The 14,538-nt window shown below is 38.0% G+C and overlaps 1 protein-coding gene across 4 annotated transcripts in view; it reads right to left on the bottom strand.

Annotated features, from left to right (window-relative positions):
- Positions 1 to 12,155, bottom strand: part of SPAG16 (sperm associated antigen 16) — a 1,161,609-nt gene extending 1,149,454 nt beyond the window's left edge. Inside the window, exons 1-2 of one of the 4 annotated variants that reach the window (XM_054478489.2) lie at positions 11,881 to 12,155; positions 734 to 780 (exon numbers count right to left, since the gene is read on the bottom strand). In XM_054478489.2, the coding sequence (XP_054334464.1) occupies positions 734 to 780; positions 11,881 to 12,016 (183 nt within the window). In that variant the 5' untranslated portion in view covers positions 12,017 to 12,155. The remainder of the gene's footprint in view (positions 1 to 733; positions 781 to 11,880) is intronic. The other 3 variants (XM_054478490.2, XM_054478491.2, XM_054478492.1) reach the window with 3 other exon arrangements.
- Between the last annotated feature and the right edge of the window lie 2,383 nt (positions 12,156 to 14,538).

Raw genomic sequence — 14,538 nt, 5'->3', positions numbered from 1 at the left:
GACATGATGGATTGCAATTATGATTAATGACAGTTAAGACTTAACACATGCTTCTTATGTACTGATCACTGGTTTAGGCCCTTTACATTTATTAACTCATTCAGGAACTTCATGTGGTACACATAATCTCCATTTTACCAGTAATAAAAAGCCTGTCTCCAATCTTCATCCTGTCTCTTGCTCACCCAGGCTCGCCAGGCTTATTTCCACACAGTTTCATTCATAGCCTCTGTCACCTACCAGTGATTTTATCCTCCAAGTGTCCGAAGTAATGATAGGTCTCGGGAACAACGAATTAAAGGAAAGCTTTGAGATAGGAACCACATTAGACAGCAGTACTGTTAAGCTGGAAGGATGCATAAGGCCTGCACTCCAACTGGGCAGTGGGAATCTAGGAATCCTTGACAAGAGCAGACTGGATGACAGGAAGGAAGTGCCTCCTGAACAGAGGTAACAGTTTATGGTAGGAATCTACAAGGCAGGTAATAAGGAGCTGAACCTGAAGGACAATTAACAGGAAAATCAAAAGAATCAGATGTATTATCCAATTTAAATGTTTAAATAGAATTTTCACATCTCATTCTTAATCAGCTGATACTAGCTAAATTCAGTTGAAAAACTGGTATCTCTTAAGAAAAACGAATGGTTCTTACATGTTTCAGAAAATAAAATGAGCATTTCATGAGAATGACTGCAATAAATTTACAGAATAAACACCTAAAATTAACGTTACCTCTTCATATTCATAGTCATCTTCAGATGCTTCAGTTATGGTGACCTCTGAATATCTTGTCAAGTTTTAATCTCAAAAAATATAGAATAAAATTATTGCACAAAAATTGATTTGACCTTCAAATATGGTATTGGATTCAACTATCTTACCAGGAAGGTGGTAAATATATATAATTTAATCTTTAAAATATTTGTCTTCCCCATATAGCCTATAAATCTAGATATTTTAAAATAAAATACTTCATTATTTTTCGCAACTCAAATCCATGAAAACCTACATTGCTATCTGTCTTTTGACTGTTTACTATCTATCTAATGATTTCAAACTTGATTCTAAGAAGGCTTATGAAAGTATACATAATATCATAAGGTAGCGTGAATTAGAAAGAGGTAAGAAAAAACAGTAACTTTTTCAAATTCATCTTAAACCACAATGAATTTTCCAGAGCTCCTGAGTTAACTATTCACAGTACATGAATAAAATGTGACTTTATTTGGTTCAAAGTATTGTGAATGAACAAAACAAATGCACACCAATATTTAAGTAAAAAATACATATCAATGCTTTTATCAATAAAATTTAAATTTTACTTTTCCATATATCTCCATTTTTAAATTATCTTTATAGGAAAGATAACTTAATTTTTAAGTGAATATAAAGTATATAGCAATCATAATTCAAAATTTCATAAATACTGAAGAAATTAAATATCAATGGAAATGATTCTAACATAAAATAATTCTAAGAGAACTGCTTTAAGACTTTCAAAAACTATGTTACTCTAATTACATATGAAAACTTCAAGACAATATTTTATGTTAAATCACAGCACAAACCAGCAATGCTTGTTGTTGTTGTTATTGTTGTTAGGTTTACATTTTTTTCGATTACACTGACTTGGTTATGCCAAGTTTAAAATGTGTGAATTAAACACTTTAATGCATGGTAATGGTTATGAAAATCAAAGATTAGCCTAGTTTTCATTTTGCTGCTGATTATAAAATGTCTCTGGTATTGTTTACCAAGCATTAGCTGAAAGGGTATATAACAACTTCTGTTGTGTGTAACAAGAATATATAACACTTACACAGTATTTAATAGGAGACAGGAACTGTTCTAAGGGTTTTCCATGTATTAACTAATTTCATCCTCATCCTGCCTATGAGGCTGGAACTATAACTCTATTTTACAATCAAGAATCAGAGCATAAGGTTTCACAGCTAGGACCTAAAAGAGCCCAGATGTTTAGGTTTCACCATATTATATTGCCTCTCCATGTTCTGTGTGGGTTTTCTGTGCTACATAAATACATAAAGTGTTTGCCAATTATTTTCCACAGAGATCTAAACCTATAACTGTATTATTGCTACTAAGCTCCATCACAAGTAATCATCCTGTATTTCTTATCCCTATCCCTTGCAGGGACACTTAAGCCCCATTCCATTATGACCAATCCTCAGATACCAGGTATCTGTCAAAAGGTCAGTATTTTATTGTAAAACATGAATAAGTGCCTCTCCTAATAACATAGTGAAAAGTAATTAGGCTCAAAAATAGCTAGTTAAATGATTAAACAAAAAAATAGTTGCATACTTGCAGTCTATTCCACAACCTTAATTCATCCATATTAAATACTACAAGGAGTAAAATACTTCCTTTATTAATTGTCTATTACTGTAGAACACCTTCTAATAGTATTTGCCTCACTCTCTAATTCCTTGCCATCAGCCTCTTTAAAGACCATAAGGCTTCTACTAGCAATCTGTTCGAGGTATTTTATCTTTCACTAACAAAGTATTTCCAACATCTCCCTAATCCCCAGTTTCAAAGCTACTCTGTTACTTCTTATTTAACACCCTACTCCAGATACTGAACCTGAAGGTCATGCTAAGTGAAATGTTAGATACAGAAAGACAAATACTGCATAATCTCACTTATATGTGGAATCTAAAAAAAAATTCCAACTCTACAGAAATAGACATTAGAAGGGGAGTTACCAATGAATAGAGTGTAGGGAAAATAGGGGGATGTTCATCAACATTGCACAAACATTCAGTTATACGATGAAGAATTTATGGAGACCTAATGTACAGCACAGTAACTATGGCTAATAATAATGGAGTGTGCACTTGAAATTTGTAAAGAGAGTAGATCTTAAATATTCTCACCACAAGTAATATAAAAATGAAAAGGTAACTATATGAGGTAAATAGGTTAATTAGCTTGGGTGTGGTAATTATTTCACAATGTATATGTAAATCAAAATATGTTGTATATCTTGAATATACGTAATTTTGTCAATTACAACTCAATAACGCTGAAAAAGGAACAATAAGCATTTATTATATTGTAGTTTCTCTGGGTCAACGGCTCAGTAATGGTTTATCTGGTGGAATCTGACTTGGGGGTCTCTCATGTCATAGTCAAAATGACAGCAGAACTAGGGTCATCTGAAGGCTGAGATGAGGCAGCAGGATCCATTTCCATGGCAGCTCACTGACATTGTACTAGTTTCCCAAAAGACCTCAGTTCCTCCCCATGTGGGTCTCTCCACAGGCTACTTGAGCATCCTCAGGATATGGTGGGCTAACTACCCCCAGAACAAGCAGTCCAAGAAAACAATGTGGATGCCACAATACCTTTTCTGACCAAACATCAGAAGTCACACATCATTTCTTCAATATCCTACTGGTTACGTGGGTCACGCCTATTCAATGTGTGAGGATTACACAAGAGCATGAATATTAGGAGGTGGGGCTCATTGGATGCGAATTAGTTCATTCTCATGCTGCTATGAAGAAATACCCAAGACTGGGTAATTTATAAGGAAAAGAGGTTTAATTGACTCATAGTTCTGCATGGCTGGGGATACCTCAGGAAACTTACAATCATGGCGGAAGGCATTTCTTCACAGGCACCATGAGAGAGAATGGGTGCAAGCAGGGGAAATGCCAGACACTTATTAAACCATAAGATCTTGTGAGACTCACTCATTATCACAAGAGCAGCATGGGGGAACTGGCCCTATGATCCAATTACCTCTACAAGGTCCTGCCCTTGACACATAGGGATTATTACAATTCAAGGTGAGATTAGGGTGGGGACACACAGCCAAACCATATCAGGGTGTCATTTTATTTTAGAGACTGGCTTCCTTCCATACTATGAGAGTGTTAACAGTCAATATATGTAAAGCATTTAGATCAGTGCCTGGCTTATAGTAAATGATATACAAGTGTTTGTTGTCATTTCTTTTCTCACTCTGGAAAGAGATGAGTATCTATAGAAAAAAAAAATCTCTTAAATTTCTCATGCCTCTGTTCCCACATATGTTAAAATGAATAAATAAAAGACATTTTAAATTTCCCTCCAGTTATAGATTTATATCTTTCTGATAGTTTTATATACTGAGATAAAATTTCCGAAGGTTCAGCTAAAGGAAGTCAGCCTCTTTTCTATGAAAAAGCATGACCCCTTCTGAGAGACAGCTCTTAGAAAGTAATTTTGTAAGCGGTCATTTGTATGTCTCCAGAAAAGCAATGCCATCCTTCACCATGTTCACATCATAATAATTTCAAAAAGAAGTAAATACTGTAAAAGCTTCTGGATAGACTTTAAATTTGTAAATAAGCCAACCGCTGATAAGATTATATGAGGAAGATGTCACATGGCAATACAGAGTAGAAAAAAAGTGATTTGTCCTCAAAGCATAGAAAATATCAATCAACACTTACATACTCCTACCCAGCAAATATTCTAGACAATGACTTTTTATCACCTAAATGTATTACTTTCCCACAATCAAAAAAGGTTAAGAGAATACATAACTACATTTTATAAAGCTTAAAAGTATTTTCACATGGACCAAACTATATTTATTCTCACACAACCCAATGAGGTCAAACAGCACAGATATAGTCATCTCTAAATTAAAAATGAAGAAACTGAATCAGAGATTAAAAGATTTGCCCAAGATCACATAGCTGTGAATGACAAAGATAAATTCCTGAGATACAAATGCCATAAATTTGCTGCTACATAGTACTGTTTCTACAGTGACACAATAGGAATACACAATTTTTTAACCAATATCCTAGGGAGTGAACTCACCTATTTTTTTCCAAAAACTCTCAAGTGTTATATTAATAACAGGTAAATCAAATCACATGAATAGCTCAATTTGAAGACCCCCAGAGGAAAGAGAAGTAGAAAAGAGCTACAGGCTACAGACTCAAAACGAAATCTAACCAAGGGCAAGAGATTGATGGGACAATATGTCAGGTAGTGGACAAAACAATCAAACTAGGAAGATATATACTTTGATTGATTTTTATGTATCCACAATATAATTTATATTTAAAATTTCCCAAAGGCAACTCAGTTTAAATGTCACAACGTTATTAAAGACATAAATGTACTTTGACACTTATGTTTGTACGCATCTGTTTACCTGGGTAGCTAGCTGGCAGTAGGGACAGGTGCACAAACTGATCCTAAAGTGATTCTGCTACAGTTTGCAAATACACACACTATACAAAATGTAACAATTAGTGAATGTGGAAATTGGAGGAGAAAAGGAAATAGTATTATAGAAATAAGGTTAAGATAGGTCTCATAAGATTGGTTAAAAATAACCCCCAGATTCGACTCTAAGCTTCCCAGTAACCAGGGTAAAAAGGGACATGGAATCAGATACTATCTCTGTATCAACTCAATGAGAACAGATGAGTTTCTCAACAGATATCCAGCAATATCTGGTTCCAAAGCCTGAGAGAAACGACATTCTTGGGTTCTCATAAAAAGAATAGTGCCTTGTAGAGATATCAATCCCCTTGGCCCTTGGGACGGCAAAAAAGGCAGAGTGAAGTAGGATGTGATGGAGTACTGTATGTGAAAAACTTTGGAAAGCATTGTTTTGGATAACAATCTTGCCAGAGTAGAAAAGGTTAATTCGTCAAGAATGATAAAACTCTGTACACTCTGGTTCTACTTTCACGGAGCAACTTTCTCATCTGTAATTTAATCTCTTAGGTGGTCCTACTCTCCAGGAAACATCCATACAATTAAGCTAATCACGGTTCTCATGCAAAGATATTTTTTCACTGAAATAATAAACTAGCATTCTGGCCTAAAACCAGTTTCTTAATGTCAAGCTGCCTTTGAGCCCTTACAAAACTCCCTTCCCTCTAACTGCCTAGTATGCCTTCGAAGAACACTGGTGAATTTCAGTTCCAAAATTTTTTTCTGCCCTGTCTGTTCCCCTCATATCTGGTTCTTACCTATCTGCACACTTGGCCTTGACTTGACACTTAATACTGTGCCTTGTTTTCCAGATTGTTCTTGCCTAGGGTAATGTCCATGGCTCCCGTTTTCTCCCTGCCCTGAAGCCACAGTCCACAGTACCATCCAAGTCCAGGCCAGGTTCTGTATTCCTAGTCATAACCTAGACACAGACTGAGGCTCCCATTCCTCCCAAATCTGCATTTGTTCTGGAAGGAATTTAGTAGCACTTGTGAGTTTCATAGCATGAATTAGTTTCCTGGTATTTGGTCACCATGGGTGAACTACCTCACAGTTTCTGCACTAGCAGAGCCCGCACCAGATCCTGATATTCTCGATCTTTTCAGAAAATGGGAAAATGTAACACCCACACTGAAACTGCCAGGGAGCCCTAAGCCCATCACAGTACTACAGAGAACACAACAGCCAGAAACCTCGGTGAGACATTTTGGTTGGCCTAATGGCGCAGAGCTTGAGGTGCCAATTGGTATGAGGGGGAGACAAATAACATTCTCCAAATGGACCAGAGCCAGAAACCAATGAATAATTTTCAGATGTGAGCAGCAAAGTACCTTACACACTGGTCTCTTCCACTGCTGCATTTGTAGGTAGTGTTTACTGCCAGCAGTAGCAGCATCTTTATAAAGAACTGGAGTGAAACATATAGCTAATTATATTTTACATGATTTCCCAAAGTTACTATAGACAGAAATCATTTTGTAATCTTTGCCATCACTGCAAAGCCAACGTACACAGACGCAATCTAAAATCTAGCCTGGATCTTCCATGATCAACATTTTACTTAATAAGTTGAAATAAAAATACTGTAAATAGCAAATATCATAGTCTTGGTCCCTTTCTTAGGAAGGCCAGTTTAAATAAGTTAACTGAATAATACAGACAAAAATGGAAGGTAACTGGCATGCTTGTGGTCACATTCCCTTTTGCCAATTGCTCCCTGTAGTTTTTACCACACAGTCTTCATGAGGACTCAGAATTCTTATTAATATCCTATACCAGGGAGCCACTACCAATTCAACAGAATTGGGAAGAGTGGAAATGTACTGGCCACCCCCATCCTACATAGCTATTGCGTATCTTCTACCTTCCTAACTGGAAAATAACTTTTGTTCAGCATATAAGACTCATAGTGCTCATGGCAGCTGGTGGTGTAAGTCTTTCCAACTTCTAAGCCACGAGATCCAAAGATATGGACTCTACATGTGATATTTCTACCTGAAAATATAAAGGCTAGAGATTAAGATATTTATCTACAGGCTTGCTACTTCAATTACAGTCCTTAGACCAGCAGCAACCGCAGCATCAGGAAGCTTCTTAGCAATGCAGAATCTCAGCCCCCTTGCCAGACTTATTGAATTAGAGTATTTATTTAAAGATCCACAGGTGAGTCATATGCACATTAACACTTGACTAAAGGACACAGAGCAAAACACATTTTTTCTCTCCAAATAGCCTATGACTTTCACACAGGTAAATATCAACACTCTGGATTTAGTAACATAGTTCTTAGTCTGTCTATACGCAGGTTGTGTATCCTTTTCATTTGAATATACATGGGGTATGTATGTTCTAATATCTAAGAACCCATGCACAAATTAAGTTCCAGTGATAAGAAATACAATGTTAGGGTTCATAACAATTATAATACTACAAACATTTCAGAGAAGTACCATTTTATAACAGAAGAAAAAGTGGTTAACACATGTATCTAAGAGAATGTTAGTTTTAAAAAACAAAAAGAAATCTACACATCCACCTTTCTAAATGTTTTACTTACTCAACTACAATGTTTAGCTTTAAAAAAAAAAAAAGTTAAAAACCATACAGTAAATTTTAAAAAAGGAAAGGCCAGGTGCAGTGGCTCACGCCTGTAATCCCAGCACTCTGGGAGGCTGAGGCGGATGGATCACGAAGTCAGGAGATCGAGACCATCCTGGCTAACACAGTGAAACCCCGTCTCTATTGAAAATACAAAAAAAAAAAAAAATTAGCCAGGTGTGGTGGCAAGCACCTGTAGTCCCAGCTACTTGGGAGGCTGGGGCAGCAGAATGGCATGAACCCGGGAGGCGGAGCTTGCAGTGAGCCGAGATCGTGCCACTGCACTCCAGCCTGGGAGACAGAGCGAGACTCCGTCTCAAAAAATAAAATAAAATAAAATAAGGAAAACTTCAATTTTAATTAAAGTTATCAGTGAACATTACTATGGCAGTGAAAGACTAGATAGAACTGTTACTTAAGAAGACAGCAGCCTGGTAACAGTGGCTCATGTCTGTAATCCCAGAACTTTGGGAGGCCAAGGCAGTAGGATACCTTGAGCACAGGAGTTCGAGACCAATCTGAATAGCAGAGTGAGACCCCCGTCTCTACCAAAAACAAAAACAAACTAACAAACAAAATTAGCTGGGTATGGTGCTGCACATCTGCAGTCCCCACTACTCAGGAAGCTGAGGTGGGAAGATTGCTCAAACCCAGGAGTTTGAAGCTGCAGTGAGCTACGATCATGCCACTGCACTCAAGCCTGGGTAGCAGAGCAATACCTCATCTCTAAAAAAATAATAATTTTTTTTAAAGGTAGCAAGGTAGAGGTTAAGATATTTATCTACAGGCTTGCTACTTCAATTGCAGTCCTCAGTATCTCAGATAAGGGCATCAGTCTAGTGTAATCCTCATATTTCAGGGTCTAGAGTCCTTAATTTTGGCGTTTCAGAAAGAGTTGACTTTGGGACTCCATTCAGAGCTGATTAGCTTCACAGAACTGGCTTAAACTTACTGAACTCGCAGAAATTGCTGCTGGGGGTTGGGGAGCCCTTTTCATTGGCCAGTAAACTTACACCTACCATCTAAAAAGCCAAATCCTTAGTATTAAAATGCCCAGAGAGAGGAAATAATCAAAAGCTAGAGGAGCCAGATGTCTATATAGAGGGAGGTATGTAACAAAAACAATACCTTGAAGCTCCACTTTCCTAGGGTCCATGTATTCATTTACTATTCCTTGAACAAAGTCTCTTTAGACAAGGAACAACAAAATCAATTAACCCTTAGCTTTCTTAGTACAAATTCATTCTGGCCTTCCAATTGGAACTAGGCAGTCCCATATGTCTGTAGCCATACATTAATAGGCAGCCCTTCCTCACTACTACAATTGAAAACCTCACCCAAGTTGTGTTGATTTCTAATAAGGGATTCATTCATTCACAAAAGACAATCAACCTTCTTTCTAGGTTCTGGGGATACCTACTTGACCCTTTATATATCTATCACATAGCTAAAATCTCACCTTATATTTTATAATGCTGCAAGTATTTTTCTAATGATGGGTTCTAGAGAGGATTCATATACTCCATAACTCAATTTCTTAGTGTTCTGACAATAGCTAAGAACAATGTATGTTTGTATCTCACCTTGTTGAAGTCTAAAACATAAAAGCAATATTCTGAGGTTCCTTAGAAGAGAAATAGGTGGCACTGCTATAGCTAGGAGATTACAGGGAAGGGGTGTTGCAGAGGTAAGAACTCTTTTTCCTGCACCCAGTGTTAAACCATTATAAAGGACATGGGACCTTCATTAATGTCCCCCCCAAGGTGGATCCTGGCTATGTTTCTGGTTTGGACATTAGTCTATTCATATTCTTCATAATTGAGTATTTAAAAGCAGAAAAGTGAGAGATTTCCTAAAGAATTCAAGTCAACTTCTTTCAAAGTCTTGCTCGATATTGATAGTTCATTGTCTAACGGACTAGGAGCATCTGTTCAGTGATAAATAAGGGAAATCCAGGCCAAATGCAGTAGATTAGAAGTGATTGAGTATATGTGCGAAGCAGAGGACATCAGATTTCTGATTCATCTGTGCATATTATAACTTTTATGTACCCACCACGATAGCTCAATTAAATTACCTGAAAGCAAAGACTTTAAACCAAAGGAAGTCTCACTTTGCCAACTATCATAATTGCCTTAAGAAACAATGTCAAACAACATTACACAGGCAACTCTTAATTAACCATGTGAAGAGTGCCCAGGGATACAGGAATAATTGGTATTCACAAGTAATTCTCAAACTTCATTTCAACTGAGAGTTGAAATGACTAAACCTCTTCCCTCAGTATGGAATATAGCAAAATTAACTGGTTAAATGTTTAACTGTGTATCCCCTGACTACCCTTTGGTTAAAATACAAAATAGCAGTCAGTCAACCAAAGAAAGAAGAAAAGCAAATGGGTTGGATAATTCACACAATGGTTAGTAAAATCCTAAAAAGTTACAGTTGCTTATATGTGTTAAAGTTCAAATAAGTGTGATTATTTGAAAAAGTCTTTGTAAGACAGGTTTGCAAACTGCTACATCTTGGCAGGTGTGACTCAGTGATCTCCCTGCAAATTAAGTAAACCTGATTTTCACTGCTGAAATGTTGTGTTATGTTAGACTCCTACCATTTATTTCACAAAGATGTTTGCAAAAAGTTACCTCATTGTGTCAATCTCATGTTAACAATTAAACTATGTGTTCATGGAAATAATTTTAATGCAAACAAAATTACAAGATGCCTGGTTACCATTCAGTAGCAAGAGCAATGGATATAGATAAGCTTAGGAAGAATTATGAAAATCGTTGTTAAAGAGGAATATTACTGGAAAAGACTGACTGTTACATCTATGAAAACAGTATAAAACCTCATTTATGACACTAAAGCACCCATATATTTCTTTCAAATTCATTTCAAGCGATTCGAATTTCTATTCCTGTAAAAGTCGTTTTTGCACCCAATAAAATACTACATATTTTCTTTAATCTTTCAGCTAAATTCTTCAAAGCTCTCTGTGTGTGGATGTGTACTGAGCCTGAGTCAGGACAGGTTAATCGGCTTGTCAAAGCTCACAAAATGAATCATTGCTGGATTTCTGAAATCTTGAATTAAACCTGGGGAGGATTACAGTTGGACAAACCAATAAGATTTGGCAGATTTTGGAGTTTCCTTGGTATCTTTAAGAACTGAACAGATAATCATCTCTTTCTTACCTCCATGAATAAAGGAGTTAGATGTCTTTTTCTCATGAACCCTCCCCGTATCCCTAGTAGGAATTAATCTATAAAACTAGAGGAAGGGAGTTCTAAAGCCCTACACATGAAATAGCGGACCTAATTATCCACACATTGTTATTCAATTTTTCTGGTACTTCCGATCGCTAATCACCATCTGCTTTATTCCTAATATCTCTGAGCTGTGTAGCTCACCAGATCATTATTTATTTGCTCAAGAAAAAAACAAAGCAACTATACTATTAGTATTTATTATTAAGTAGTCAAACTTGGAACTACCCGGGAAGATAATGCTATCAAAATTAAGCATTTAAGCATTAACTGGACCATCGAACAGGATCGTGGGTTGGATATTCTGAGCTTCAGCTCCTTAAAGTCCAATGGCAGAGGTCTTTCCCTAGTCTCCTAACGTTCCTCCGTTGAATTTATTGGGACGGCTTTCTGAAAGATTGAGGGCTTACTTGGGAAACCCATTATTTGAAAGGAGGGTTGAAGCAATTTGTTGTGCTGTCTTAACATAAAAAGCAACCCTCCATCCAAAATGTACTGAATGGTTACTAAGTATGAGGCCTTGGAAGGTCTCCCAACTCTTCTAACAGGTACAGGACACCCTGGGCTACTAAGGGCGAGAAATTCAGTGAGTGGCTCTCAGGAAGACTGTGGTGGCAAAAACAGCGCCTTGAAGTCCAACAGAGGCCCCTCTGGAGTGGCCCCAAGGTTCAAAAGGCGCCCCCAGTGGGAGACCCTCGCCTTCGTCCCAACACCCATTACCCGCCAGCGCAGCGGGCCGAGCCTCCACGGGAAGGATACGCTCCAGGTAGTAGGCGCCCTCAGCCGCCACCGCGTCCGCCGTGTCCCTCGCGTCCCCGGCTGCCGTCAAACCCATGCCCAACGCCTCTTCCAGGACCCTCACGGCGGAGCTGCGCATCCCTCGCTGAGCAGCCATCTCTGGCGCTTCGGGCCCCCACCCCCAGCAGGCCCACAGCCGTCCCTAAGGGCAACAGCGAAGACGCTACCCAACTGTCCCCGGGAGCTCTCGCGAGATCCCGGCATCTCTCACCCCGCCCCACGGACCAGCCCCGGGCACTTAAGGGTTGCCGGGAGTCCAGGGAGCTGTCGCCCTCCCGCGCCTCCCAGTTACCGTGGCAACGTTGTTGCCTAGTTAACGCGAGAGCTCGGGCGCAGCTCTGGGAGCGGACAAGATAAGTAAACAATTGGCTTGCATCGCACCTTCCTACCCAAGCAGCTTGGTTTTCTTTCGCTTTGACGCTATAGTTTCTTTCCCACTTCGTTGTCGTCTCTGAATTACCTTTCTCTTGATTCTTGCCCATTAGCATCCTCTAATTTCAGATGTTTGTAAATCCCTAAGTGTTCCCAGGGAAAACTACTAGAAAAGGTGAGTTCTCAACACCTGGAATTTTTTTAAAAATGAAAAAATAAAGTTCTAAAAATCAAAATGGAAAGACTGACCCAGGGGAGCTATCAGACGCTCCTCAGATGCTTAGCCATAAAGAACTATGGTGTTCAGCTTTGTCAGTTCCTTTCTTGTGACCTTTAATGCATTTAGCTGGACATCTGTTTTGAGTTTGGTTCCATATAATAAGACTTGGAATAGTATTTGTAGCGTTGATTCTCGCCAAGGTAAAAACAGTTGCATAAAAATTATGAGCTACAAATTTGGGCCTGACAAATGTATATAGTTGACACTTGCCCCATCATGTATAGTCTTATTGCTGAGAGGATCTTCCTCAGGTTATCGCATATGTATCAGAAGCAAATTTAAGGCCCTTTTCCTTGCAAATATTTTTTTTCCTTAACGTTTATTTTAGGTTCAGGGGTACATGTGCAGGTAAGCTCATGTCGCAGGGGTTTGGTGTATAACTTATTTCGTCACCCAGGTACTAAGTGTAGTACCCAATAGTTATTTTTTCTGATCTTCTCCCTCCTCCCACTCTCCTCCTCAAGTAGGCCCCAGTGTCTGTTGTTCCCTCTTTGTGTCCATTTGTTCTCATTATTTAGCTCCCAGTTATAACTAAGAACATGCAGTATTTGGTTTTCTGTTCCTGCATTAGTTTGCTAAGGATAATGGCCTCCAGCTGCATTCATGTCCCTGAGAGGACATGATCTCATTCTTTTATGGCTGCATAGTATTCCATGGTATATGTGTACCACATTTTCTTTATCCAGTCCGTTGTTGGGCATTTAGGTTGAATCCATGTCTTTGTTATCATGAATATCAATGAACACGCATGTACATGTGTTTTTATGGTAGAACAATTTCTATTTCTTTGGGTATATACCCAGAAATGGGATTGCTAGGGCAAATGGTATTATTTTTCATTCTACATTTCTTGATGAAAACTGGAAGCCAGTGATCCTATAAAAGCTCCCATTTATTGCCAAAAGATAGCAGTAACTTCCTAAGGAGGTGTTTGAGAGTACGTGTGTCAGAGCCAGAGAGCTTTCAGAGCCTGCTTCCATCACTTACTAGCTATGACACATTGGGCAAACTACTACTTAATGCCTCTAGGCCCTAGTTTCATCATTTGTAGAACAAAGACAACAATATTACCTACCTCAAAGTGCTGTTGCAAGGGGTAAAGCAACAAAAAGCATTAAGAACTTACCAGGAACATAGAAGACACTAAGATATGTTAGCTGTTATTTCTATTAAATGTGTTTGATATTGTTTTATTTTTTAGAATAATCAAGGGTCACAGTTAGATATAATAGTCGGATAATTCATTCCTGGTACCTATTCTTTTACTACCCTACTCTTTGTCCTTGACTTCTCACATCAGACATTTCCTGAGTACTCATTAAATGCAAGGAACAATTACAGGAGCCTGAAAATACAGAAGAATTCTGACATTGGAGAATCCACTGCTTTTATAGAAAACTTGCTCTTTGTTTCAGAAGAAGCCATTACCTTCTCTTAAGGTTGTTTCCTGTAAATCCAGCCTTAACAAATGACCTGGGTAAGGAGTGGTCAGGGCCTTACATTTTTGGCATATCCAGCAAGACATGGAGGAACATAAAAGACATGAAGGATGGTCTCTCAGAACGATTACTGTTTACTTTGATTTGTTTTTGTTACAATGGCTCATCTATTTCTGACTTTTTAGATGTACTGTGTCATCTTCTATAGATGTTTGTCTCCTGCCTCTTCTGTATGACCTTAATTGAGTTCTCTGAGCCTTAGTTTCCTGTTCTGTAAACCAGAGATTTTAATACCTACCTTACTAAAATATGAAGACTAAACGAAATATGTAAAAAGCAGTTATAACCATGTCTGGTATATCAAATGTTTTCAGTAAATAATCGTTAATAAAATGTGCTTAAAATATTGAATGAATATGCAAGCTTAAATTGGATATTATATTTGGAAGAAACTTAAACATATAGAAACAATTTAAGATAAAACTTAAATATTTTTAGAAATATGTAGCACTCAGCCAGGCACGGTGG

This window comes from Pongo pygmaeus, chromosome 11 (assembly GCF_028885625.2).
Source record: "Pongo pygmaeus isolate AG05252 chromosome 11, NHGRI_mPonPyg2-v2.0_pri, whole genome shotgun sequence".
NCBI classification, from domain to species: Eukaryota; Metazoa; Chordata; class Mammalia; order Primates; family Hominidae; genus Pongo; species Pongo pygmaeus.
Note: the sequence above shows the minus strand (reverse complement) of the source record. Positions and strands in the feature narration are given on the sequence as shown.